Consider the following 25,402-nt stretch of genomic DNA (forward strand, 5'->3'; position numbering starts at 1 on the left):
GGTAGAGATTTTACGTGCTAATCGGAAAAATCGCAAACGCAATAAGGATTACTGCTCAGAAGTCCAATCCTGTGCAAACAAAAGTAAAATTGAGCTCGGATCATGCAGGTGTGTGATGAGTAAGGTCATTTAAGCATTCTAAGGGTATGTCTATTACTATTATTTGTCATTAGTAGTAATTATCTGAGAAATCATCTAAATAGATACCTACTCACCGACTCATCTGCCAAGACGTAAACAAAAGTGGCGTGGAACATGTTGGCAGGAAGGCGAACCAAACTAAAGTCGTATAAGTGATATCAAAATGGCCACTATTATCGTACGTTTCTAATAGCGCAAGCCTTGCAAGCCGAAGAACCATTAATGGACATAAAAATATCGCATACATTGTAACCATGGACACAAGATATTTCTGAGTTCTCTTTTCCTTTGGAACGTCCAATTCGCTCTCATATATTTCATAACGGGCTCGACTGCCTTCGCGATCACGAAAACTTCCTCTACTAAATTGGCTTATACCGTCACTTTCCACTCGGCTACCGCTGAAACATAAATTAGACATGTTAGGCAAAAAAACGAACGGTGTGTACCAGGATTTGCATCATAAATTTTCTTATTTTGCCGTAAAACTTCACGTGTTCCATTTGAAAAAGATTCTTTGTCATGGGAACAATGAATTTAGATACGATGGCATCACATCGTGCTTTATAGTAGGTAATAAGATCATAAAATATGTTCACCTTTTTGTACGAGATTTCATAATAAGAACAGGGGCAGCTTCATTCATCACGCCACATGTGTATTGTTCGAGGGAGTATTCATTTCGCTTCAGGGATAGTGGAACTGCATTACTATGTAAATTGTTTCCAAATGGAACTCATACATTCACGTGTGAAATTATAGTTCTGTTCAAATCTGGATCATTTTCCATAGATCTCATCCTTGTCACTCGTTCACAAATAACTATATTGTAACGTTTAATTTTTTTAAAAACGTTAAACAAATCTATTTATATTTATTTGTTAGAGAACAGTAGACAATAGCTACCTACTAAAACCTTCCACTAAAGAATGAACATGACATGACCATGCGCAGTCTGCGCTTATTACTCCATACGATATGTTTGTCTGTAGTTAAAATTTCAAAAAAATGTATCTCCGTAAACAAAAAACTTGGCATTGCGCAATTTGCGCATGCGCTCATCTTATTTTTACTATGTCATGTGTTTGGCTTTACTAGAAATACATATCTGTGGTTAAAATTTAAAAAAAATGTCTCTATAAATAAGGACTAGGAAAATGCAATGTAAAAATTAAACTCCTGTCTTTCAGATTTATTCGGTTAAAATTGAGATTTCCAACGATTGGTTGCAACCCTGTGTACACTCCATAATCAAACAAAGAATTGCACCATATGAAAGACTATTATCACGTTTGTAATCAATTTGCATATAAAATTAGATAATTTGAAAATTATCACTTATAATTGCACAAGAGGTTTGTATTTTACCGAGTAAATTTGGGTTGTTTAGGTAATGAAAATCTGTTGCCTAGCAATTAGACGAGAAAAACTGTCAACTAATAAAAATGCGACACCGCAGGTGGAGCATTTTTAGGTTGACAGTTTTTCGAGTCCAATTGCTAAAAGGAAACAGATTTGAATTGCCACAACCCAAATTTATTCGGTTTAAATACAAACCTCGAGTGTAATTCGGCAGGACAATTTAACGAACAAGAAATTCACCAAACTAATCAATTATTGACAGACGTCAAACTAGTCATATGGGTAAGGATAATGCGATTATTGGTTCGAAAATGAATAAGTGAAAAAACCACTAGTGCATTTGTCGCTGGAAAAGTTGCAGGTAACTTTTGCCGCTGTCAAAGTGACAATTACACTGCGGCTTATGTGATTTTTTATACATGAGTTGAATTGTCATTCAAAAAAAAAGATACCGATACCAATTTTTGGCATACTCCTTCTGCTAATTATGTATCTATAACTAACAGTTCATTTCCAAGGAGACAACTGGACTTATATATCTTCAATGTCCACACTAAGAATATCCTCAATGGCCGGAATATTAAATTTCAGCCCTTTTGTTCTTAAACATGCCTATCACTTGCAATTCATTGCGAAGTTGTTTGATTTGAGTAAGGGTCGAGGTCATTAGGGTCCAGAAATAAATCCCTTTCCGGTTTTTCTAGTGGGCGAGATTCAAATAGCGAAAGAAGTGGGAGCGCGAGGGATTCGAAGACTAATTCGCGAGCGATCACGTACACTGTTTATGAGGGAATTTGTCTATCGTGCATTTATTGAGTGAAACTTATCAGAGTAATAGTAAAGAATTTACTGTTTAACTTAGACTAAAAATAAATGAAGTAGCGAGAACTCCGAAAAGTCGAATGGGTGGCCGAGAAAAAAATTCGGGCTTGTGACAAATTGCGAGTGTCAGAAACTTTTTTTAGAAGCCTGATTCGTGATAAGGCCGTTTATTTACGAGTGACAACATATACGCGAAGGAACATTTTCTAGTTGGCGAACTGCTTTTAAAACCAAACCGCGCGTAAATGCACCGATATTAAAACTCATCGGGATACCTAACAGTATCGGCTGGTTAAAAGTAAGTTTCTCAAACTTGAATCACGTCATTGGACAGCGTATTGTGCGATAAATCAAGTTTGTATACAACGGCATACGACAGAGAATTAATCGGTGCAATCCTGCAAAAAGGTTCAAGTTAATAAATTGGTAAAAATTAATATCGACACAGACGAACGTTGCCATTTTATTCCTGCGCATTCCTGTATTCCTAAAGAAATTGACCACGGAGAATTATGTGCATGAAACAGATTTTATATTATATTCATTGATAAGAATCGAATCCAAACATAGGAATTGGGGTATTTTAGTAAATTGATTAGAATTTTGCATTTAATTTCCGTAATACTAGCCCTTTGGTTGGATAAAAACATTGTTTAGCACTCAGAAGTAGGTGTATAGTTTAAACAGGAGAAGGTACCAGGAATTTAATATGTATAAAAAATGATAGATTAGATTATTGCCACATGATCACGAAATAGAAATTGCATTTTTTGTATTCCTTTTTATGTGTCAAACCATAATTTTACACCCAGGAACGTGTAAAGAAAAATGGAATGTGATCGTCTTGGTTTTTCTTAATGTATTCAATCAACTAAAGTCATTTGCACATTTATTAGAGTTCAATCAAAGCAGAGTATTAAAGCATTAAGTTTTGAATTTTAGATTCTAAGAGGAGATAAGAGGCCAAACATCCGCAAGGTAAGGTTACGGAGTTCGCCGACAATTTTATTTATTTAGTTCTGGTCCTGTTCGGATCTGACCGCGTTTATAGTAGGTATACCTAATATCCACCTTAAAATAATCTTCTGAATACATATCTACACTGAAGGCAGATGTAAAAGAAAGGCAGTGTTGTACGTTAAATACCTACCGTCCTTGTTCGGACAAAGAAGAATAGAAGCGCAAATGTCAAATCAAATATGTACATTAGAAGACAACACAGCCAATATTAAAATAAGTTGAAAAGAAAAAGCAAGTTCTGTTGTAGTTATATAAGGTAGGCATTCGTCTTTCGCACACACATAAACTCGAATTGATTCTTTTGCTTATACTTATAGTTGTATCTTATATCACTAGGGAGTAGAGGTACAAATAAAAAAAAAATAATACATCAAAAATGGATTTTATGAACGGAAAGCAATCTTCCACCCCTTCACTTTTCATTTTCTTTGATATTGAAATTGCACATATAAAATAAAATCGAAAAATAGAGAGGAAAATGCACATAGATGTCCCGTCTCAACTACAACTTGCTGCACCCCTAATAATTCAGTTTCGGGAAAATGGGAACGGATTACCCACTCAGCCCTATGATATTTAATGTAAATACTTACATATTAAAGTGCTTAAATAGGGTTGAAGCTTAGGTTATAGGAACACTGTGAAGTTGGTTAAATTATAAAACCGTTTAAGATGAAAATGTAAATTGCGGTTGGTAGACGCGTTTATATTGGTTTAGTTGTCAGGTTTCTGACGCTTACCGAAAATCTGTTGTGGTGGAGTGAGAGTCGGTTCTTGAACGACTTTCTCGACTTCTGGTTTCGAACATGACAACTGCCAGGGAGCCTTCTTGACTTTGAAGTTCTCTTGATATTTTCACATGCAAATAGCATATAGTTGCCAGTGGTCCCGCATACCTGGAATTATAACGCCATATCACTTTTGTGTAGATACTATAGCACGAGGTAATTAAGTGCTGCAATTTAAACAGAAGTCCCCACTCATTGTGTAATTTTAAATGAATTATGCGGATTATGAACAAAGCAAATAACTTTGTCACGGAATAGTATTGATTGAACAGAAATTGCAATTTGAAAATCAGTTCACGGCGTAATATTGCGTTAGGTACGGAAAAATGAACGGGGAAGAATTTCATCATAAACCAAACTGCTAAACTCGCGACGTACCGTGCCTGTGAAGTATGTAGATAATTAAGTTTTCAGTATAAAAAGGTTTGATGTCTCAGGTGAACATTATTTCAAAACTTTTTCTTTTCAGCAAATATAAAGTGTGCCTTATTTTATAATTATTGCCACGAAAACATTGAAGTAATATCGATCAATAAATACCTCATCAAACTTTCACACCAAAATGACGTTGGGTGCTTAGTTTTCTATCATATCATGGTTTTAGTCTATAAGCAAATTAAATAGAATATGCGTAAGGTATATTCACTGCTAATTTCACGCCTGAGCGTGCGAAAAAAGTCAATCAAAATGGTCTTTAAAACATTTGCAACGTTTAAATTCGCTTAATACTTGATTAATGATTATACACTTGTTTCTTAATATACTATTATTAAATGACAAAGAAATATTTTTTAGTCACAATCGGTTAGTAATATCTGAAATCGTTTAACCTTCAAAGCTCATTACTGACTTTCTTTCCTGAGTAGCTGGGATACATGGCTAGGGTTATGTTCCACAATTTCTGCCTAGTTGTGTTTCTTAGGACACGACCCATATTAAAGACACGGTTAACTATAGTGCATCCTCTATACGTTGAATAGAATGAAATAATCATCAGAGAAATGGAAATAATTGTAGAAGACAGGGGGTAAAATAAAGCAACAAATTTAAAAACGTGAGACATGCGCGAGCACTGAATCGAATGTCCGAAATTTTAGAAGCTGTCAACGGCAGAACGTGCACCCTTCTCCATCAAACATCAACCCCTCTTATTTGAATTTACTTGTCGAATTGTGCTGTGCGGTTTTCAACTCTGTGGCTATGTAATTTTGAATTGTTAATTTCCTTCGAAGGATGCTCTACGGTATTGTAACTTGGGGCCCTAACCTAGTAATTTACTAGCAAATCTATTCTATACGGTTGATTAAGTTAGCTGTTGAATTCGTTAAAGTTAAACCTTATGACGAAGCTCTGCATTTCGAACTATAAAACAAAACACTTAAGCTCGCAGGTGTTGCGACCAAGGATAATATTAGGGTCGTTAAACAGCTTGTAAAATGAGAGAATTTTGTCTACTTGACTCTACTTTTTTACTACATCTTGCATTAAACTCTGTTTTATGAAATGCACTAAAGCAATAAAGAACACAGCTGATGTAACATTTCCTTGATCAGATGGTAGAAGATCCCTCCCTAGTTATATTACCTCTTTAACATAATTGATGATAAGACTAGTTAGTATTTGTAGTATATTTGAATTGTAACATGTTAGACTTTAAAATTGTTAGTTCAAGTCAAGCCTCGTTGTCTTGTCTTGTCTTGTCTTGCCTTAAAGAAAATTTACCCATTAGCAAGGATTAGCAAGGAAAAGATATTGTGTTATATCGGTTTAGTTTTTCGTATAGGAAAATCTCAAGCAATTATGAATCTAGAGGGCGATCAAAGTGGATATTTAGATTTTGCCGAAATTAGATTTTTTTTATTATATAGCATATTTTAAAGTGACAGTTTTATTTAACCGTGAGGATAGATAAAGTGATTACTTTAACCGCAAGGGTAGATAAAGTGAAACAAATGATTGTCTAATGTCTACTGACATAATTATGTCATTCTTATTTCAAATTTGATTGGAAGTGAGATAGGAAATGACGTTTGAAACATTATGACAATGGTGTTTCTATGGAAACGAACGCTATCGAAGAACCTAAGCTTGCTATTTTTGACGTCTAAATTAAATTCAGAATTGTCAGAGGATTTACAATGATTTATATTGTTTATACTATAAAATAAAGTTTTGTATTATTAAATCGTCGTATAAAGGGAATCTAACCATCTCGTGAAAGTTAATTCACTCGCGCGACTCGTGACTTACCATCTTTGATCTCCCTTTATCGTCTATAATAAATAACTATTAATTTACATCGTTCAGTAAGTAGTTATAATATGTCTTTTAGATTATAAGAAATGTCTACACAATAACATATGTTGATTACTTTCTTTATGTATATCTACACATAAGCCTATTTACGGTGAATCTACGTCCGATCGCCTTAAAAACTGGTTGTTCTTAAGGGTACAAAAAAGGCCAGCGACTTAAACAATCGTGTCAAAAAATTACATCCCAAAAACTGTCCAAACCTCTAAAAAACGTTTGTTTTATAATTCTTGTTACAAAGAACATACAAATGCCCGCGGTGTTCTGTGTTAGAAAATATTCCTTAAACCTCAAGCTACTATGCAGATGAAAAAAAATTGCGCATGCGTAATTGAAGTTTTGTATTTGCGCAATGCAATTTTTTTATTTGTTATGATATTTAAATGAACTTCGAATGAAAGCAAAACTAACACCGAATTAAACAAGTAGGTATACATGTGCACGCAACTCTTGTGCAGATAAAGCGCAATTTTTAAAACTAAAATAACTTAGTAAATGGTTGCATTATAAGGTAGTAGCCGGCTATATGTTTTCTTTGTTGTTAGATGATTAATCGGGAGACTTCACCAATAGATATGACTCGTCCAGACAATTCATTTTGCCTTTGTGGGTACTTTCCTCCGACAAAGCGTTTTCGAGATATTCCCTCGTAAAGTTTTAGCATCATCAATAGATATATTTCATCCAGACATCCAGATATAAGAAATTATTTATATCCGATCACGATAAGGAGTCGAGAAGGAGACTATGGTTGGTAGAAATTAATTCCTCTCGTTGAGACCTATCATTAGAGTACCATAAAGGATAAAATCTCTCGCTCCTCCCTCCCCCAGCCACCTACTGATCTCGGAAAGGAGTCGCCCAGGAAAGTTATAGTTTGTACAAACCAAATCATTTCGTGTGACCTTTCGTTAGAATACCATGAATAGTAGAACGTGTGTAAAAAATAATCTTTTACCGTAATGGTCCGTCACACGAACATTTTGTGAACTATAAAGAAAATGAACAACATTACCTAAACTTCATGAACAAGAGAACAATTCATTCAATGGTTTAGATTCTAACGAAGTTTCCCTCCCTACACCATGGAAATGAATTCGAATATCAGGATAATTCTCAAGATGAAAATTCGTATCAATATCAGGACAGTACTAAATAGTACCATGATTTTAAATGTCTCACCAACGACATCCTAAAGTTTGAAAACTATGCAGCAAAATTTCACATACCGCAAGTTACATATTGTAGCGTAAATTTAATTACGTGGTTTATGATTTATTTATTGCAATTAATTTTTGCCTAATTTATAACAGTAAATTATTATTTATCATTGACTATAACATTTATGACATGTAAATTTATAAGTTATAACATATGAGCACGAACCTCTCTATTACTATTTAGGCATGGATATTACAACATTCACCAAACACAATTCAATCTGCTTATATAGCAAACAAAAATGTTTTAGAGAGACAAGCACATCATATTTCTCGGCAAGAATGCGTCACATTCGCCTTCATTTCTTATTTCGGGGGCTATTCCTTTATTGACTTGGTTCCGTGATGGCGACCTGATGGCGCCCCGATGTCGCTCCAGATTTGTAAAATATTCGTTATAAGTATTATGCTTTTTATTGATCTTGATATCGCTTTTAAACTATTCCTAAATCAAATATGATCACTTGGTTGGTATCTACAGTTTTCCAAAAATCTGCTAACAAACGTAGTCTCCATTCTCCAGTATTCAAATTGTCAAATCTCCTTTATCTAAATTATTTAAATTCCGGGACGTATTTCAAGGATTATATTTTATTGGTATTGACAAATAATCTTCAAGTCTTAAATTTCAACAAGCCCTCTTCGTTAAAATTAAATTACAGGACTTGAGTTCGGATCGCTCTTACCTAGAACATCTCATTATATTCTCCCAATCCATACACATTTAAAGCAATACAAAAATTTCCAATGTCCACCAAGAAAAGAAATTAAAAGATGCTTTGACCTTTTAGGTTATTATGGCAGTTTCATTAAATAACATTGCGAATCTCACCAAACCACCCAAAATGTTAAAAAAAAAATGTGCTAAGATCGAAGGTTAGATATATATACTTTCTTATAAAAACAAACTCTCATTGAAACGACACGTGAAATGAAATCATATTTATCTCGGATCTTGTACCTTAACCTTTTCCCATTTCCCAAGTAGTAGATAGCTTTTTACTATCTTTTGTATAGGATAACGAATGCATATTGCGTATAATATACCAGATTAAATAGCCAAAGGAATAGTTTGATATATGTATGAGGAAAATAATTCCTTAGTGTGTTATTGCAATTTTTTATTCAGTAAGGTAAAGGAACTTATATGTAATTTAGTGTGGTGACATTCCTGGAAACAGTACAATTTTCAGTATAAGCAAAGAATACTTATTAGTTACTCTTTGGTATAAGTAAGAAAGAATGTCTGTAATCATTTATATACTCGGAAATAAATTGAAACAATTTTCCTATTCATTACACAGTTGTCTTTGTACAATCTTGTAAATTTCAAATGGTGCCTTGTTTTCAATAGCACGGTATTATAGACAAATCGAAGGAAAAAATTCCCGAAGTTTTGAAAATTGGCACAATTGTTCCTTAGTTCTAAGTTTCAAGAAAATAAAAAGTCCTAATGGGCGGACAGTGAGCGCGAGAGAGGGGGAATAAGGGATAAGGACTCTTTATTTATTTTTTCGCTTGTATCTCAGTAACTATTAGCGAAAAGTTCTTTTTTGAAATAAAACTCAAAGCTAACAAAATTTACTACAATAATGGTTCTATACTTTTTTTACATAAGACTAATACTTTTGGAGTTATGGAGCCGAGAAGGTACAAACATTTCAAAAATTGTATGATGTCAAACGAACCCATTACTTTATTGTAAACTAGTGCGTTTGTATTCATGGATATTGCCGTTATTGATTATTATTATAAAATGTCACTCCAAATGTTTTTTTTTTAATTTTGAACTTATTTTTAATTTTCTGATAAACACGTTATACATTTTTGAAATCAGGATTTGTTCTCTATTTAATTAGATGACCTAAAACTTTAAAATTGCTCTCATATGAAAAACAGAAGTTGGTATCGATATAAAATAAAGTATTAATGATAACCAAAAATTTATTTCTAAGAGAACAGAAAGAGTTCCCCAAAGAAAGTCTCTTTATTAGTTCCTAAATACATCCCCAAATAACGTAGCACTAACGATCGTATATGCGTTTCTTTAAAATCGAGTCATGGGTGGAGCTTCACACAATATTTTAGTTTTTTTCGTTTTTCTTGGAAAGGTAAAACATTAAACCCGCAATATTCGAGCACAAAAGAACACTAACGTAGCACTGACATTCGTATTAGTTTTTTTTTAAACGAGTCATGGACGGTGCCAACTTCACACAATATTTTAGTTTTTTTCGTTTTCCTTGAAAAGATAAAACGTTAAACCCGCAATATTCGAACACAAAACAACACTAACGTAGCACTAACGCTCGTATGCGCGTTTCTTTAAAAAACGAGTCATGGGAGGTGCCTACTTCACACTATATTTTCGTTTTTTTCGTTTTTCTTGGAAAGGTAAAACGTCAGAGGGCTAACTTCACACTTGACAGCGAAAGAATTTGAGATACGGTTTGTCTGGCATTTAACAGCACTAACGTAGCACTAACGCCGTGTGCGTTCGTAATTTCGATAAATACAAGTTGAGTGTAAAGTTGGCCCCGCCCCGGTTTTTTTTATTTTTCTTATGTTATGTAGCAGCACTAACGATAAGCTTTGAGCACTAACCTAGTACTAACTGTCGACGCATTTTTGTTAAATTATTTCATGTGGGCGGGGCCAACTTCACATGGGTTTATTTTTCGCCATATTTAATACACTTTGGAGAGGGAGTAAATTTTCTTTTCTGATGTTATTTAGGCATAACTCGAAGATCATTTTTGTCCATTTAACCAATTCTCTATCTTCTTCTAATAAGCGAGATCTCTGTACTTATCACCGAATTTGATACAACCTGTATATGGATACACTCTTTCACAATATTTCCTATAAATATGTAATTTTTCCACACCAATAATACACAAAAATTGGACTGTATCCCTCTGCATCTTACGTTTCTGATAATATTAAATTTAAGGCTATAGTTGTTTGTACCTACTTATTTGAAGGAATACATAAAGAATCTGAACATCGTTCTTAGGCAAAATGAAAATGACAAGTTTAATACGAGTATTATCAGTTTCATTACCCACCTCATCCTTCGTATTTTTTTAATTGTATTTTAATATAAAATGTGAATTTTCACATAGAACTTTTGATTAATGTCAGCTCTGGTCATAGACATTACCAATGTGACAAGCGGCAGGAAAAGTAGTCGGGTATTGGCACAGATTTAAATATTTAAATCTGTGGTATTGGTTATTTGTACAACTACGTTCGTGTGTCAAACTTTGCACTCGAGTTGAAAAACGCTATGCTCAGCAGCTATCAAAACTATAATAATTTTTAGCGCATTTTTTAAGAATTAACAAAAATGTGCTATTGGTTGCGTTTTGTCCGTCCGTCCGTCTGTCCGGACCTACTTCTACCGTTTTGAACTACTTCTAGGGGAATGGTCCTGGAGTCCTGGAATTTTTTGTAGTAGGTAGCCATCAAATTTCGCTGTTTAAATGGGGCGCTTTATATGCACAAGAGTTGTGCACAATGTATACTTGTTGTAGATTTTCTATTGTTTTTGATTTTTAGAATATCGAGGCGATTGGCGCAAAATGGTTTCGTGAAACAATTGTTAGTAGTTAGTGTACAACTAACTTGAGGTGGAAATTAAAAAGTATAGACACAGGTTACTTTTATCATTTATCTACCACCCCATGTAGCCCCCCAAATAATAATAATAATAATAATAATAATAAATGCCTTTATTGCCCACACTCAATAACTATCGAAACAAACATCAGGTTACTGCAGAATTGTGGTCAACAGGTGCAAGGTTGGTTACTCTAAAGATAAAAAGAAACTTTAATTGTGTAATTTGGCGTAATGGTATTGTGGGTCCGTGAAGTGAGCTGACCATGAAAAGCACAAACAACGGATTTAGGTTTAATCGTTTGTGCTTCGTTTGTGCTCGTTTGTGCCGTATAAAGTAAGTCAGCAAAACCAACCATTCAAAATTATGGACAATTCAAAATGGTCAGCTGACTTCACGCACGAAATTAAAGCACAAACGACGGGTTTAATTGCAATCGTTTGTGCTTCGTTTGTGCTCGTTTGTGCCGTATAACAAAAGTCAGCAAAACCAACCATACAAAAATTATGGGCAATTCAAAATGGTCAGCTGACTTCACGCACGAAATTAAAGCACAAACGACGGGTTTAATTGCAATCGTTTGTGCTTCGTTTGTGCTCGTTTGTGCCGTATAAAAAGTCAGCAAAACCAACCATACAAAAATTATGGGCAATTCAAAATGGTCAGCTGACTTCACGCATGAAATTAAAGCACAAACGACGGGTTTAATCGCAATCGTTTGTGCTTCGTTTGTGCTCGTTTGTGCCTTATAAAGTAAGTCAGCAAAACCAACCATACAACAATTATGGACAATTCAAAATGGTCAGCTGACTTCACGCACGAAATTAAAGCACAAACGACGGGTTTAATTGCAATCGTTTGTGCTTCGTTTGTGCTCGTTTGTGCCGTATAACAAAAGTCAGCAAAACCAACCATACACACAATTTTTTAACAATGTCCTTAATCTTGAGTATTTTAATTAAATTACAGTTATCGGACTTCGAGTGAAGCGGAAACAGGAAAAACTGCGGGTTCAATATAATATAAATCAACATACTTCATTCCCTAGGTTATACTTATATCGAGTTCGGACTTTCGCTAGATTATTCCCTATGCCTCTTAGAAGTGTAATAATTCAATATTAGAACAAAATGTACCCAAAATTATTCTTTACACATGAATTTGGAGTTGTAAAAGCTTTCAAACGCATTATCTTGGTGCTGAAAGAGTACATCACGTGCACATTTGATAACCGCATGTGAGTGATTCAAAGATGTTAAATTATTTTTCTGATGCCACATGGATTTTGATCAAAACATGTCAAAATCGTTATTCTTGCACTGAGATCGATGGGAAAAAGTCCAACAGCATGATGCATCGTCTCAATGACCAACACATGAATTTGATGCATGTTTGGTGACCACATGGACTTTGATCAAAACATGTGAAAATGGTTATTCTTATTCATGTACCAAGATCATTGGAAACAAAATTAATAGCATTATCTCAATGGCCAACACATGAATTTGATGCAAAAATTCTGAAATTTAATTTTTATTTTTGCAATTCCATTCTAGTTGACTCGTCGATTCTAGTCGACGCCAGCTTTTACAGTTTTTCTTCTCACCACTAAACTTGCATGGTATTCGTTCAGAAGTTTTGAAATAAGTAGTGCGATAACGTTCATTCTTATATTTCAATATTATTAGATCGGTAATTATTTTCTTAATAGTGTTATCATTGTGATCATCATATAAAAAATACTGTTTCTTTAAATATCAAATGGCTGATTTTTAAAGTAACCCACCAGGCCAACAACCCCCTTATGCACAACCCATACTGACTTAAGAATCTGACAAAACAATACTCAATTTCTGATCGTCTTTGGAAAGATTATTACACATCTTGGAAAACGTACAATGCCTGAGTATTATTTTTTTTAACTAAGAAAGATATCAAATGAACTGATAAATGTGGTTGTTGTAAAGGCTACGGAGAATCCTAATAACGTTTTTTTAAATAATTTTAATTGTTTGTTCCACACTCTAACCTATTTTGAAAAATAAAGAAACGTGTAAACAAATATAGAAAACGAGGTCCTGGGTATGACTAGGTATAGTATGTGCAAAACCAAATTTGGAAACTGGCGCTACATTTGCTTTTATTCCAAGTGGCTATGTATCAAATTTCATTTAAATACCTCCATAAATAAGAAAGTTTGCAATTCGGTTTGTAAATGGTCGAGATGCGCAAAGGGCACTGTGAATGCTGATCGATTAGGCTCAACTTTTGGAATTGCGTTTTATATGGCTAAAGCGATGCGCATATTGAATTTCATGCAAGTCTTCTTTATTTTTTTTGACCTACATTGACAATTCACGAACTCCGATTCTACAAATTTGTTATTGAGGAAATCGAAAGTGTACTTTTGTACTTTTCGTAAGCGCCACCTTAAGTCGGAAATCGTTAACATCTTTTCTTTATAAAGTTTTCCATATTTTTTTGAATTTATTTCTTTATTATAGGAGTGTAGTGTAGGTAATAAGAAATCAAACTTGGCGTTATGCTTATATTTTCTAAAGCTACCGATTTCGGCCTATGGCCATCATCAGGGTGTGGTAAAATGTTTTATAGATTTATAATATAAGTACCGTCAAATAGTTAAAGCTAATAAGTTGAAACAATAGTGGTAAAATTTTGGCATATCTAATGTAGTAAAAGTCTGAAATGAAAAGATTAAGATATATGACTAGCAGTAAACTGTGACTATATATTAAATAAGTTTAAAAATTTAAACAATTTTAGCAGTATTGTTTCAACTTATTAACTAACTTTAACTATTTGACGGTACGTATATTATAAATCTCTATCAGAATCGTAATAATTAGAACATTTTAGCACAGCCTTTGGAAAATCTAAGCATAACCCCAAATAGGACTTCTTATTACCTACACTCCTATAAATCATTAACACTATTTAATGGAAAAGCAAAATATTGTATTGTATTTCTTCATAAAACTTTACATACAGTTATATATTATGTACAATTACTTAGATACGTTAAATAAGTAAGTCTTTACACTATGGTTAAATCTACAGCTGTTTGAATTCGTGCATCTTATGTTAGGTGTGCTGCAATTTTGTGCATGCATTATATCTATAATTGTGTAGGTATTACAGGTTCTCTTAAAGACTTATTATATCGGACATACCGGCAAAAACTAAACTCAAACAATTGAACCTGAAGCCCCCGTTTGCGCTTTCATTTTCGTCCGTGAAGTCAGCTGACTTGGTCTTGCTGACTTTTGTTATACGGCACAAACGAGCACAAACGAAGCACAAACGATTGCAATTAAACCCGTCGTTTGTGCTTTAATTTCGTGCGTGAAGTCAGCTGACCATTTTGAATTGCCCATAATTTTTGTATGGTTGGTTTTGCTGACTTTTGTTATACGGCACAAACGAGTACAAACGAAGCACAAACGATTGCAATTAAACCCGTCGTTTGTACTTTAATTTCGTGCGTGAAGTCAGCTGACCATTTTGAATTGCCCATAATTTTTGTATGGGTGTTTTTGCTGACTTTTGTTATACGGCACAAACGAGCACAAACGAAGCACACACGATTAAACTTAAATCCGTTGTTTGTGCTTTTCATGGCCAGCTCACTTCACGGACCCTGGTATTGTCACATCCCATAGGCAGTGAAGTTAAATATGCATTCTTGCGACATCAATAGATCGTCTCTAGTTTTAGCTTTGATTTTTGAATCGAGTGAAGGGGGCGATGTTTTTAATTGATTGATGAAATCAACCACGCAACAAATTTGATGGAAAAGGTGTGCTACAAACAAATTTAGAAACAATTTTTATTAAATTCCCCATTAAACTATGTGCAGTAGAAACTGCGGTGTGAAAAAATGGCCTTCGTAGTGCTTTTCTCTGTTTTCTGTTTGATACGTAAATGAAATAACGGACCGCGGCTAAAAGCTTTTGCATTAACTCTAATAAAATGGGTTAAAATATTGTTCCCGGAATTACATATGTATTCTATTACACGATTCCACAAACTCATCTTCCTACAGAAAAATCCGCCAGTTGCAAATGAATAATTAAGTTGTCAACCATTGAAATGAGATTATATTCAAGAGAAACTTTCCCGTAACTAGCATTTCATTTAGATTTCCGCACATCAAAGCAAAAAGGAAGAAAAGTTGTGTAATAGAGTTGAACTAAAAGCTCTTCAGTAATTTTGTTAATCGTTGTAAAGTCTGGTCAATTAGTATCGGTATTCCTTACTAGTTAGGTACTTCGTCTTTAGCTAGTAATATTGTAAGCAATACGGCTACTTTGGAGAAAGGCAAAGCTGCTACTGCAGTAGGTACCTATACTAAAGTAAGGTTTTACGAATATTCAACGCATTGCCTTGGTGAGTACGAACCCTGATTTATACTGTTATACATTGTATTCGACGTAGACTTTAGAGAGTGAATGTTTTACAGAATGTAGATACAGTCTACATTATGTGGTAGTATCCAATATTCAGGAGTGTCGAGTCCACTGACGAGAGAAATTAAAACTAGGAGATGCGAATGAATTCGTCTGTTCCTATAGAATCATTAACATTACCCTAAGTATCACATTTATAATCGAACGCAAAGCACAACTTATCTGAAAACACACATAAGTATGAAATTTTCAAATACAAATTTAGATCGCCCGTACTCTGATTGTCGTGCTGGTTTAATTGAAAGTATTGCGGAACGGTAGTTATTACATTAGATCAGAAGGGAAATTGTCAAAATCTAGCTCTTGTAAAGTGTTTACCGTATCTTTTCGATTAATTATTTATTAATTCATATTTACTAATAATGTACGGACTAAAAACAACCTTGTCCGAAGACTACTATCGGACGGTAAAAGGACGAGATATTAACTATTTCATGAAGAAATGTTACAATGCTCTTCCTAACTACATCAGGGATCTGGAAGAACAACAATTCAGAAAAACAATCAGAGTGTTCCTTGGTGCCAAAGCATTCTATAGCATCGATGAGTACTTGAACTACAAGTTCGATGGCTCTGAATATTAAAGTGGCAATTGTGCTTCCCTATACTGTGACGTGTGGAAATATTTTCTGTATAAACCCCACCAATAAATATTATTATTATTATTATTATTATTAATACTAATTCCAGCTGAATTCGTTATAATTATAGATTACATACCGGGTGGTGCACGGTAAGTAGGAACATAGGGATTTAGCATGGGAAATTAGTTTTATGCAATATCTTGCCCTCCTGTACATTTTACGGAAAAAACTGTAGAGTTCAAAGTTGTTCGGAATTAAAAGGTGCATACAAAACTGTTTTTACATGTTTTATTATGCTTTTGGTATACCCGCAAATTTAAAAATAAATTTCAACATTTCTGTTATTTTATGTTTCATAAAACAACAAAAATCATGGCTATTGCTACTAATAACAGAAAGTTTAAGTTTAAGACGGCCCATCAAAATAAAGAAAGAGAAATTACCTGCTTGCCTATTTCACATTTAAAATGTAGGAAAATGCCTACAATTTTTGAAAGTCAGCATTGTCATTAAAACACCATAACTATTCAAATAACATGATAATTTGATCATTGGTATGTAGGTAGGTAATTAATAGGTAAAGGTGAAGATTATAAATGTTTATTAGGTGGACGCTGTTGTCTGTACAACACGACTGAGCAATGGTATATGATCCCGGGGTGCTATCTTAGAAGCTTTGAGCACATATAAAACGATTATGGTTCACGGACAAAAAAGAGCCACGAGGCAATTTTTTAAAAGAACACCTTTTTTGTTATATGACTTTCAATTGATCTTCTTGAGAATTATGAACTGATTGGTTGATAAATTCATCAATTTATCTTATGTTGTGTTTGAATGCCTGTTATTTTGTTATTTGCTTATCTTGTTAAATATCACATCTAAAAAAATCTGAACATCCTTCCGTATTACACGATGATGATAGTTTTTTGAACTACGATTTTGAAAACCAGCGAGACGAGAAATGTTGAGATCAGAATTTTCTCCCTTTCTGTTCAGAAATATACCAACTAAGTGTAGATATTTTGAGAACATTTTCAAAAAATCCGTATAAGAGCACACCAAAAAGCTTAAATTAAAGCCACAAGATGGTTCCTGCTGAACAAAAATAATGTAGAGACACAAATTTTGCGACTGTAGCTGCAAAACAGTAAATTTTGGACCCGCAGTTTATCTAAGAAAAGGCTTTTGGTTCCCACTACCGCCCAATTTTCTTGCCATACTTAATAGTAACACCCTGTATTACACGTTGCTATTTGTTTGTGCATAAATGATTTGCTACCACAAAAACTGCCTTTTATTGGCGTTGTTATTACGTTATAGGGGCGTTTAAAAAACAGTTCTTTGTTTGATACAGTAAACTTTACGCTGCCACAGTTGACCTGTGCGTGAGTGCTATCATGAAGGATGTTATCTTGATCTTGATATTTGTTCAATCACAGATTAATCTGGGATTAATCTTAAATTAAGTGCGCACATATACTGTGACAACGGGACGAACTTCGTAGGAGCCAGCAATTTACTTCAAGCTGGAGGTACAGACCGTGATGGAGGAAGTTGGGAAGAAACAGGAAGGCACACTCGGAATTAAATGGCATTTTATACCAGCAGCCACACCACATCATGGAGGGCTGTGGGAAGCTGGAGTAAAATCAGTCAAGCATCACCTACGAAGAGTTATTGGCGAAGCGAATCTCACATACGAAGAGCTTACAACCCTTATATATCAGATCGAGGCGTGCTTGAACTCGAGACCGCTAATACCACTCATCAGTGAACCAGGAGGCATAATATTAACACCCGGTCACTTTTTAATTGGAAAGGCATTAGTTGGTCCAGTCGAAAATATAAACGTCACCATCGAAGAGAACCTGAGTGCTAGATGGCGGTTGATTCAAAAAATGAACAGAGACTTCTGGAAGACATGGTCATCAGAATACCTAAGCAACCTACAGCAAAGGTACAAATGGAAGCAAAGTAAAGAAAACGTGGCAGTCGACGATGTGGTACTAATAAAAGAAGATAATATACACCCAGCAAAATGGCCGCTAGCAAGGGTAACAGAAGTACATCCCGCAAAAGATGGGAAGGTACGGGTAGTAACGATCCGCAAACAAGAAGGAAAGAGCAGCAGAAGAAATGTACAGCAGCTAATAACAATCCATTCAAATCCAGAACGAGCACAGGAATCACAGATGATGGAGTCACTGTACGCCACCCCAGGTCCCAGTCAGCCGTTGCGGCCGGGGCAAGATGTTCAGTTGTCAACTGTACATACACCATTGCGGCCGGCAGAATGTTCAATCACAGATTAATCCGGGATTAATCTAAAATTAAACAATATTAATTAAGTAATTAACGTGTAAGTAGGAATTAAGACATCATTTCATTACTATGCATATACGAGTATATAAAGCAGGTCAATTGAGTAAGGCATGAAAATGCAAATAATAGAATAATAGTATCGCTGATGTAAGTAAACAAAGGCTAGAACTAGGACAATAACTTTGTATATAAACGTGTAAATATTATGAATAAACCAGTATTATAGCTTAGGCTGTTTGTACTCATTTGGGGTGTAAGGTTCCGAGTCTACAATTTGGCACAGTGACGGGTGCCGCCTTACAGTCTACCCCAAAACTATCTTGATCTCATACCGAGATCAAACAATATTAAAAGATTCATTTTTTAATAACTCGAAAATAGTTTATTCTATTTCAACAGGCAATTGCAGCAGTATTCTGTGACAAAAAATGGCAGCTTTTTATACGACTTTCCATAGTGCAAAACCAGGGGGGTTGATGCCTTCCTGGGTTGGTAAAGAATGTGCATAGGTAAGGTAATTTTCGATTAAAGTTATGAGAATGGCAAGCGGGACACCCTGTATTTAACATTATGCAAAGTTTGATTAGGAAATCTGGTGAAATGTTGTTACAAACAGGCACATAATTAATGAATTCTAATTAATTTTATTGGTAATTTACTTTTTCTGTAATTTTGTTCAATAATGTGTTCGGTTGTATTTGTTTGTGTAATTTAGGACGTAGAATTTAAGAAACATGTGTGTAATTGTAAAGGAATTATTGCGTCTATTTGAGAATTATTTAGCAGATGTTTTATAAGGCAACTTCATCAAAGTAAAATTTAATTGATTTAGATAAACGATAGCGCATGTGAAAAGTTGTAGATAAAGAAGTGCGATGTAAATAAGTGCTCGCATTTAGTCGGCCCTTACCGAAGATGAAAAATTGTGATTGCGATGGTTTGCACTTAAAAAGGACTGGGCGGTCACGGGTCTTTTGACTTAGCGTTTCCTCACAATTCATGAATCATGGGACACTAATGAAAGGTCTAGAGATGAAAGAATTAATTTCTACCAACCTCATCGACCCCTTATCGTGATCGGTTATAACTCCCTATATCTCAGGAACGGTTTGTCGGAGGAAAGCACTCTCAAAGCCAACATGAATCGTCTGGACGAGAGATTGGTGAAGTCCAAGCGAATATCTCGAATACGAAGTGTAGGAAGAGGGTACTAATAAGGGCAAATGGGACGTCTGGACGAGACACATCTACTGGCGATGTCAAAACTTAATTATGAATAGGTATCTCGAACATCTTGGAGGAAACTACCTACAAAGGAAAAACAAAATTTTGGAGAATTTCTAATAGTAGGGGAGCTAGCACGAAATCCACTGAACGAGAATGATCAAAATTTTAACCGATGGAGTTCCATTTTGCCCTATCAGAGTATGCTAAAATCGATCGTCTGCCGCCTCAGGTCATACGACTTAAGGCGCTGCGGGTACTTCTTGTGGTACCAATTCTGAAAGGTTGTTTTTCGTGAAAATAAGTTATATACCAAATCAAAACGTTGATAATAGCTCTTAAAAAAATATTTAAAAAAATCGCGCGCATTTGATAACTCCATAAAAAAACAATTCTTAGTCGGTTTTTCACAAACTTTCTACGGATATAACTAGGTTACGGTTGGACGAATGAAGCTGATTTTTTTTACAGACTGATGATGGGTACTACTAATGACTTAACGGTGTTTCGATTTTAAATTTTTTCTCTAATTACAAGATTATCTTATTATCTTAACATTATAAGATATCTTATAATTAGAGAATAAATTTAAAAAAGAAACACTCTCATAGTCATTGGCTGTACCTATCATTAATCTGTAAAAAAAATCAGCTTCATTCATCCAACGGTAATCTAGTTACATCCGTAGAAAGTTCGTGAAAAACCGACTAAGAATTGTTTTTTTACGGAGTTATCAAATGTGCGCGATTTTTTTAAATATTTTTTTAAGAGCTATTATCAACGTTTTCATTTGGTGTATAACTTATTTTCTCGAAAAACAACCTTTCAGAATTGGTACCACAAGAAGTACCCGCAGCGCCTTAAGTCGTATGACCTGAGGCGGCAGACGATCGATTTTAGCATACTCTGATAGGGCAAAATGGAACTCCATCGGTTAAAATTTTGATCATTCTCGTTCAGTGGATTTCGTGCTAGCTCCCCTACTATAAGGGCTTGATTCTTCTTGCATTATACAGCGTATATTTTGAATTTATGCCTTTAAATGTTTATGTATAAATATCCCCCTCCATATTAATCATGTAATCATGTAACTTCGATAGTGTAGCATGCTATACCTAACCTATCTACTAATCTTCGGTTTTCAAAAAAAGCGCTTTATCTGCGATATACTGTATGCAGGACCACAGGGTACAGATGTGAATAGTATACATTTACCTAAAATCTTCATGAAACCTTCATTTTCATGCCTACTTTATGTCAGGAAAATGATAGTATCCGCATGACAGAGGCAGACCAGTCTACTTTTCCTGCCGCCTGTCGCGTTACCGGCCGCACCTGATGTCACTTTACCTGCTGCACCTGTCATATTGCTAAATGTCTATAATGACTCCTGTCGTCATTGACAGATTGGCATTAATCAAAAGTTCTATATGAAAATTGAAATTTTATGTTAAAATACGATTTCGGGTAAAATTTAATACCTACAAAACTCATCAGTAAAATGACATTACTTGACTCAGAAATTAAAGTACTGGGCCCCTTTCGGCCCCAAAGGGGCCTTGTACTTCAATATTTCCTCGCCAGTAATGTTTTCCTGACTTTTATGTAAGCATATGGTATGGTAGAATACAATAGTTTACGACCACGTATAGTTTATGTTGCATTTTACCCAACCCAAACAATGAATTCGTGCAGAAATTTACGAATCACGTGCGTTCTAAAATAAGATGCAAGCAAGCCCTCAATCACACTTGAAGTTGACATTAGGCGATTGTAACTAACATTTTACGAAAAGTCGGGTTACGGTAGGAGAAAATTTTAAGAAAGGTCGGAAACAATGTATATGACTACCTAACCAAAGTAACGGATCCTACCCTCACCCTCATTCGCAAAGCGTGCTGTGTAAGAAAACACAAAGAAATGATTATCTAAATCTACCTCGTCTCAGGCCCGTTTCGTGCGTAAGGAAAAATTTAATTAAAACATTCGCAATATCTTCAAGTCTCCCTTCTTTTTAATAAAACATAAAATACCACCCAAGCTCCTTAAGCTGCTTTCAGTTTATTGCCAAAAAATAAAACGCCTATGTTCACAGATTTGTAAATATAATTAACGCGTACCTACTTTGTAAAATCAGGTTTGGGCTTATCGTGACTATTCAAAATTGCTAGCCTTTTCGAATAATTTTTTTTCAGCGTGGGTATTTAAAAATAACACTTAATACGGGTATGAGCACAGTATACTTAAATTGCATTTACATTGTCACGCAAAATTGTTTGTTTTTACATTGGAATTGTTTATAGTTTCGTAGTTATATGTATATGGGTATGTAGTTTCAAGAAGAAAAGAACGGGGCCGCATCAAGTAACGATTGAATAAGAGTTATTTGTGTTTTACATATGGCGTTATACGGTTATCATTTCCAATGTCTCCGATGGGCGCATGAATTTTTTGCACTGAATATATAATTTAGTAACCAGTTTGTTGGTAATTTACCAATTTTTTCGGCTGGTATCGGAAAATTTCTGTTTCAATATACAGAGATTGTTTTAAAAGAATACATACCTATAAATTCCTGTGTAGCTTATTAACTGGACCACATCAAACCCATTAGAGAATTAATCAAAAAATGACATTCAATTGACAACTATAGTGTAGAAAAATCTCATACAACTGAATATCGAACGATCCTCGTGATCCAAGTGACTTCGCGCATGTATGGATCAGTACGCGAAATAGCAGAGTGCGACATCAACGAAACAATAAATCGAAAAAATCCTATAATCCGACCGGGCTCAATTGTGAATTCCTTTTTTGATTTTCATTTCGTTATTTTTTTGGCGCGTTTGACTACGTTATATTAATGTTAGAAATTTAGAAATTTTTGAAGCTATGGTTTTTGGGTAAACTCAGAAACATTTTTCTTCCTCATGGAAACAGTCTTTTTTTGGTTATTACTCACAAAATATGGCACGCAAAAGAACATCAGTTGTATCGTTAAGCACCTGAAACCTTGTTTTTCTAGAGACCCTGAACAAAATGTTTCTTTGATATTCAGTAGAAATTTTCATACTTCGGCCTGCCTATATCTTTAACATTATCCACTTCAGAGAAAGTATCTAAAGTAAGTAATAATACTTGTACAGAATGACCGATATTCTTTATATCTCAAACTGTTTCAAAAATGACCCAAGAAATAACAATTTTCATGAGAAAAAATAATCTTTATCTTTACTAAAAGAAATTGTGGGTTAAAAAAATATATGGTGTTTTACCCCCTTGAATAACATAATTATTTACAACCTAGTTTACAACCGTTTCCTTTGCAGGTTTTTCCCAAGGCCAATAGTAACGAAGCCAGAGATACCAAACGAAGTAACAAAAAAAAGATTATAATAACATTACATACTGGTTTATTTCCTTTATGAGTACACTGTATAAGATGTCGTGCGTAATACAATTAGGCTGTCCAAAAAACGAAACAGATCACAATAGAACTAACAAACCCGCAATTCAACAGACAAATGTCTTTAATTAATAAACTTTGTCAAAGGTATAAAAGCAGCCTGCTTTCTATTTACCTGTTGGAATGTGTAGGTATATTCTGACATAAGTAATCTTGTTGAAGGGGAAACATAAACGCAAAGTTCAAATGTTAACAATCCACACATAGAGTGTAAATGTGGTATTTAATTTTTAAATAAATATTAACGAGGCACGTGAGATTTTCAATTCAAGTTTTCGTCTATTATAATTCCTAAAAATGTTGTCTCATTAACAATGCAGTTTGTATTAAGAGTAAATTGTTCAGTTCAATTGTAATTGTTATTTAAATTTACTAAAGTTTGACCGCATTTGGTTCATAATTGACCTCTGCGGAACAGGGGCGGACTGGGTACTTACGGGCCAGGTGGAATTGCAAAGGTTACGGGCCATTAAAGTATTAGTGTAATGAAGATTTAGGGGGGAGCTCTGCGGTGCACACAAAAACATTTTTTGCTTAATTTTAAAGTATTCCTTTCTCGAAAATCAATTAGAATATAGTTTTTTTTTAATTGCAGCTGATAATTAAAAATAACAAAATATACATAATCCAAACGAGGCGCGTCGCCTATAATTGTGTTCCAGCACTTTCAAAATACGACAAAAAATCATAAATTCATTGGAAAACACTTAAATAAAAACAGAATTTTTTAATGAACAACATATAACATCAACCCCAATGAGAGAAACGTGTTAATAATTTTTAATAGTGCAAGAAACTAAATACAGCACATACTTATTATACATTTCCAATGGGCCATTATGATCCACAGGCCAGGTGGCAATCGCCACCCGCCCCCCCGGGCCAGTCCGCCCCTGCTGCGGAACATCCACATTAACTGAAATCAGTTTTTTCATTACGTGAGTATAACTATAAAAACCTTTATTCTAACTAAAACAGCTGAAAATAATTACTTTAATAAAACAAAATTACTTACATTACAAGGAAAATTCCTCTCATGTATTCTTGCATGTCATCTGCTAAATTTACGATACAGATTCCAACTCCATTTAGAGTATTTAGGTGTTTCTGAAACAAATACAACGTGTTTATGTAACTTTAAAGTTCACACTATCATTCGTCATTGCCAGATTTAGAACTGTTTGTCTGTATGCCACCTTTATACAATAAATTCTGAAATGTAAATAATTTGAACAATGTATAGCCCACTCAATAAAAACTAGGGACCTGGACCCAAATGAAAGATCGCATTTCTTTCGGTTCATAACGGTTCTTTTCGTTTTTGGTCTTTAGAAAGTATGCCATTCAAAAAATTCATTACAACAAGGTGATTTGTTAATTAATAGATGTGAAAAAGAAGTAAAAACCATGAATACCAAAACGTGAGGTACGCCGTCAGTGTAGCTAAGTTACAACGACAAGGGGAATAAAGGAGGAAGAAAGAAATATGTACCTATTTACACTTAATTTATTAATTAAAAAAATAAATAAATAAAATAAAAATTCTAATAACCTGTTAAAATCCGTAAAAAACCGAAAAAAAATAATAAGGGTTCCCGTTCTCAATAAGTTTCCATTTCTGAAGGAATAACGGTTTCGGTCCGGTTTTCGGTTCTTTTTCGGTTCGGTCCCGGTCTCTGATAAAAACCCGAGTCAATGTAAAAATGCGGGAAGGGAAGAGGAGCGTTTTCGTTTAGAAGTGTGCTGGGAATGTTTGGATACCATCACACTCGTCGGTTTCAGTGCGGGAGGGGTTGGAAAGATCACATTTTAAATTTATCGATTATTACACGAAAAGCGCGATTTATATAAAAACAAGAAAAAAGGTTTTAGTCCTATGGCGAGTGACTTTAGCGCTTTTTCCTTGCATTGCCCAGTAAAAGGGGCTGTGAAACTACTTTCATCAACCGATTCACTTGCTAAACACGATGCAGCCACCATTCAACAACTTCAAGATAAACATCCAGCTCCATCACGAAATCTTACTTT

The 25,402-nt window shown here is 34.5% G+C and overlaps 1 protein-coding gene across 3 annotated transcripts in view; it reads right to left on the reverse strand.

Moving 5' to 3' along the window:
• LOC116167191 overlaps nucleotides 1-25,402 on the reverse strand; it is a 164,149-nt gene that overhangs the window by 43,380 nt on the left and 95,367 nt on the right. For all 3 annotated transcript variants that reach the window (XM_031482455.1, XM_031482456.1, XM_031482457.1), the window contains 3 exons: nucleotides 24,390-24,481; nucleotides 4,086-4,241; nucleotides 216-542 (listed from right to left, as the gene is read on the reverse strand). In XM_031482455.1, the coding sequence (XP_031338315.1) occupies nucleotides 216-542; nucleotides 4,086-4,241; nucleotides 24,390-24,481 (575 nt within the window). The remainder of the gene's footprint in view (nucleotides 1-215; nucleotides 543-4,085; nucleotides 4,242-24,389; nucleotides 24,482-25,402) is intronic.

This window comes from Photinus pyralis, unplaced genomic scaffold (genome assembly GCF_008802855.1).
Source record: "Photinus pyralis isolate 1611_PpyrPB1 unplaced genomic scaffold, Ppyr1.3 Ppyr1.4_LG3b, whole genome shotgun sequence".
NCBI classification, from domain to species: domain Eukaryota; kingdom Metazoa; phylum Arthropoda; class Insecta; order Coleoptera; family Lampyridae; genus Photinus; species Photinus pyralis.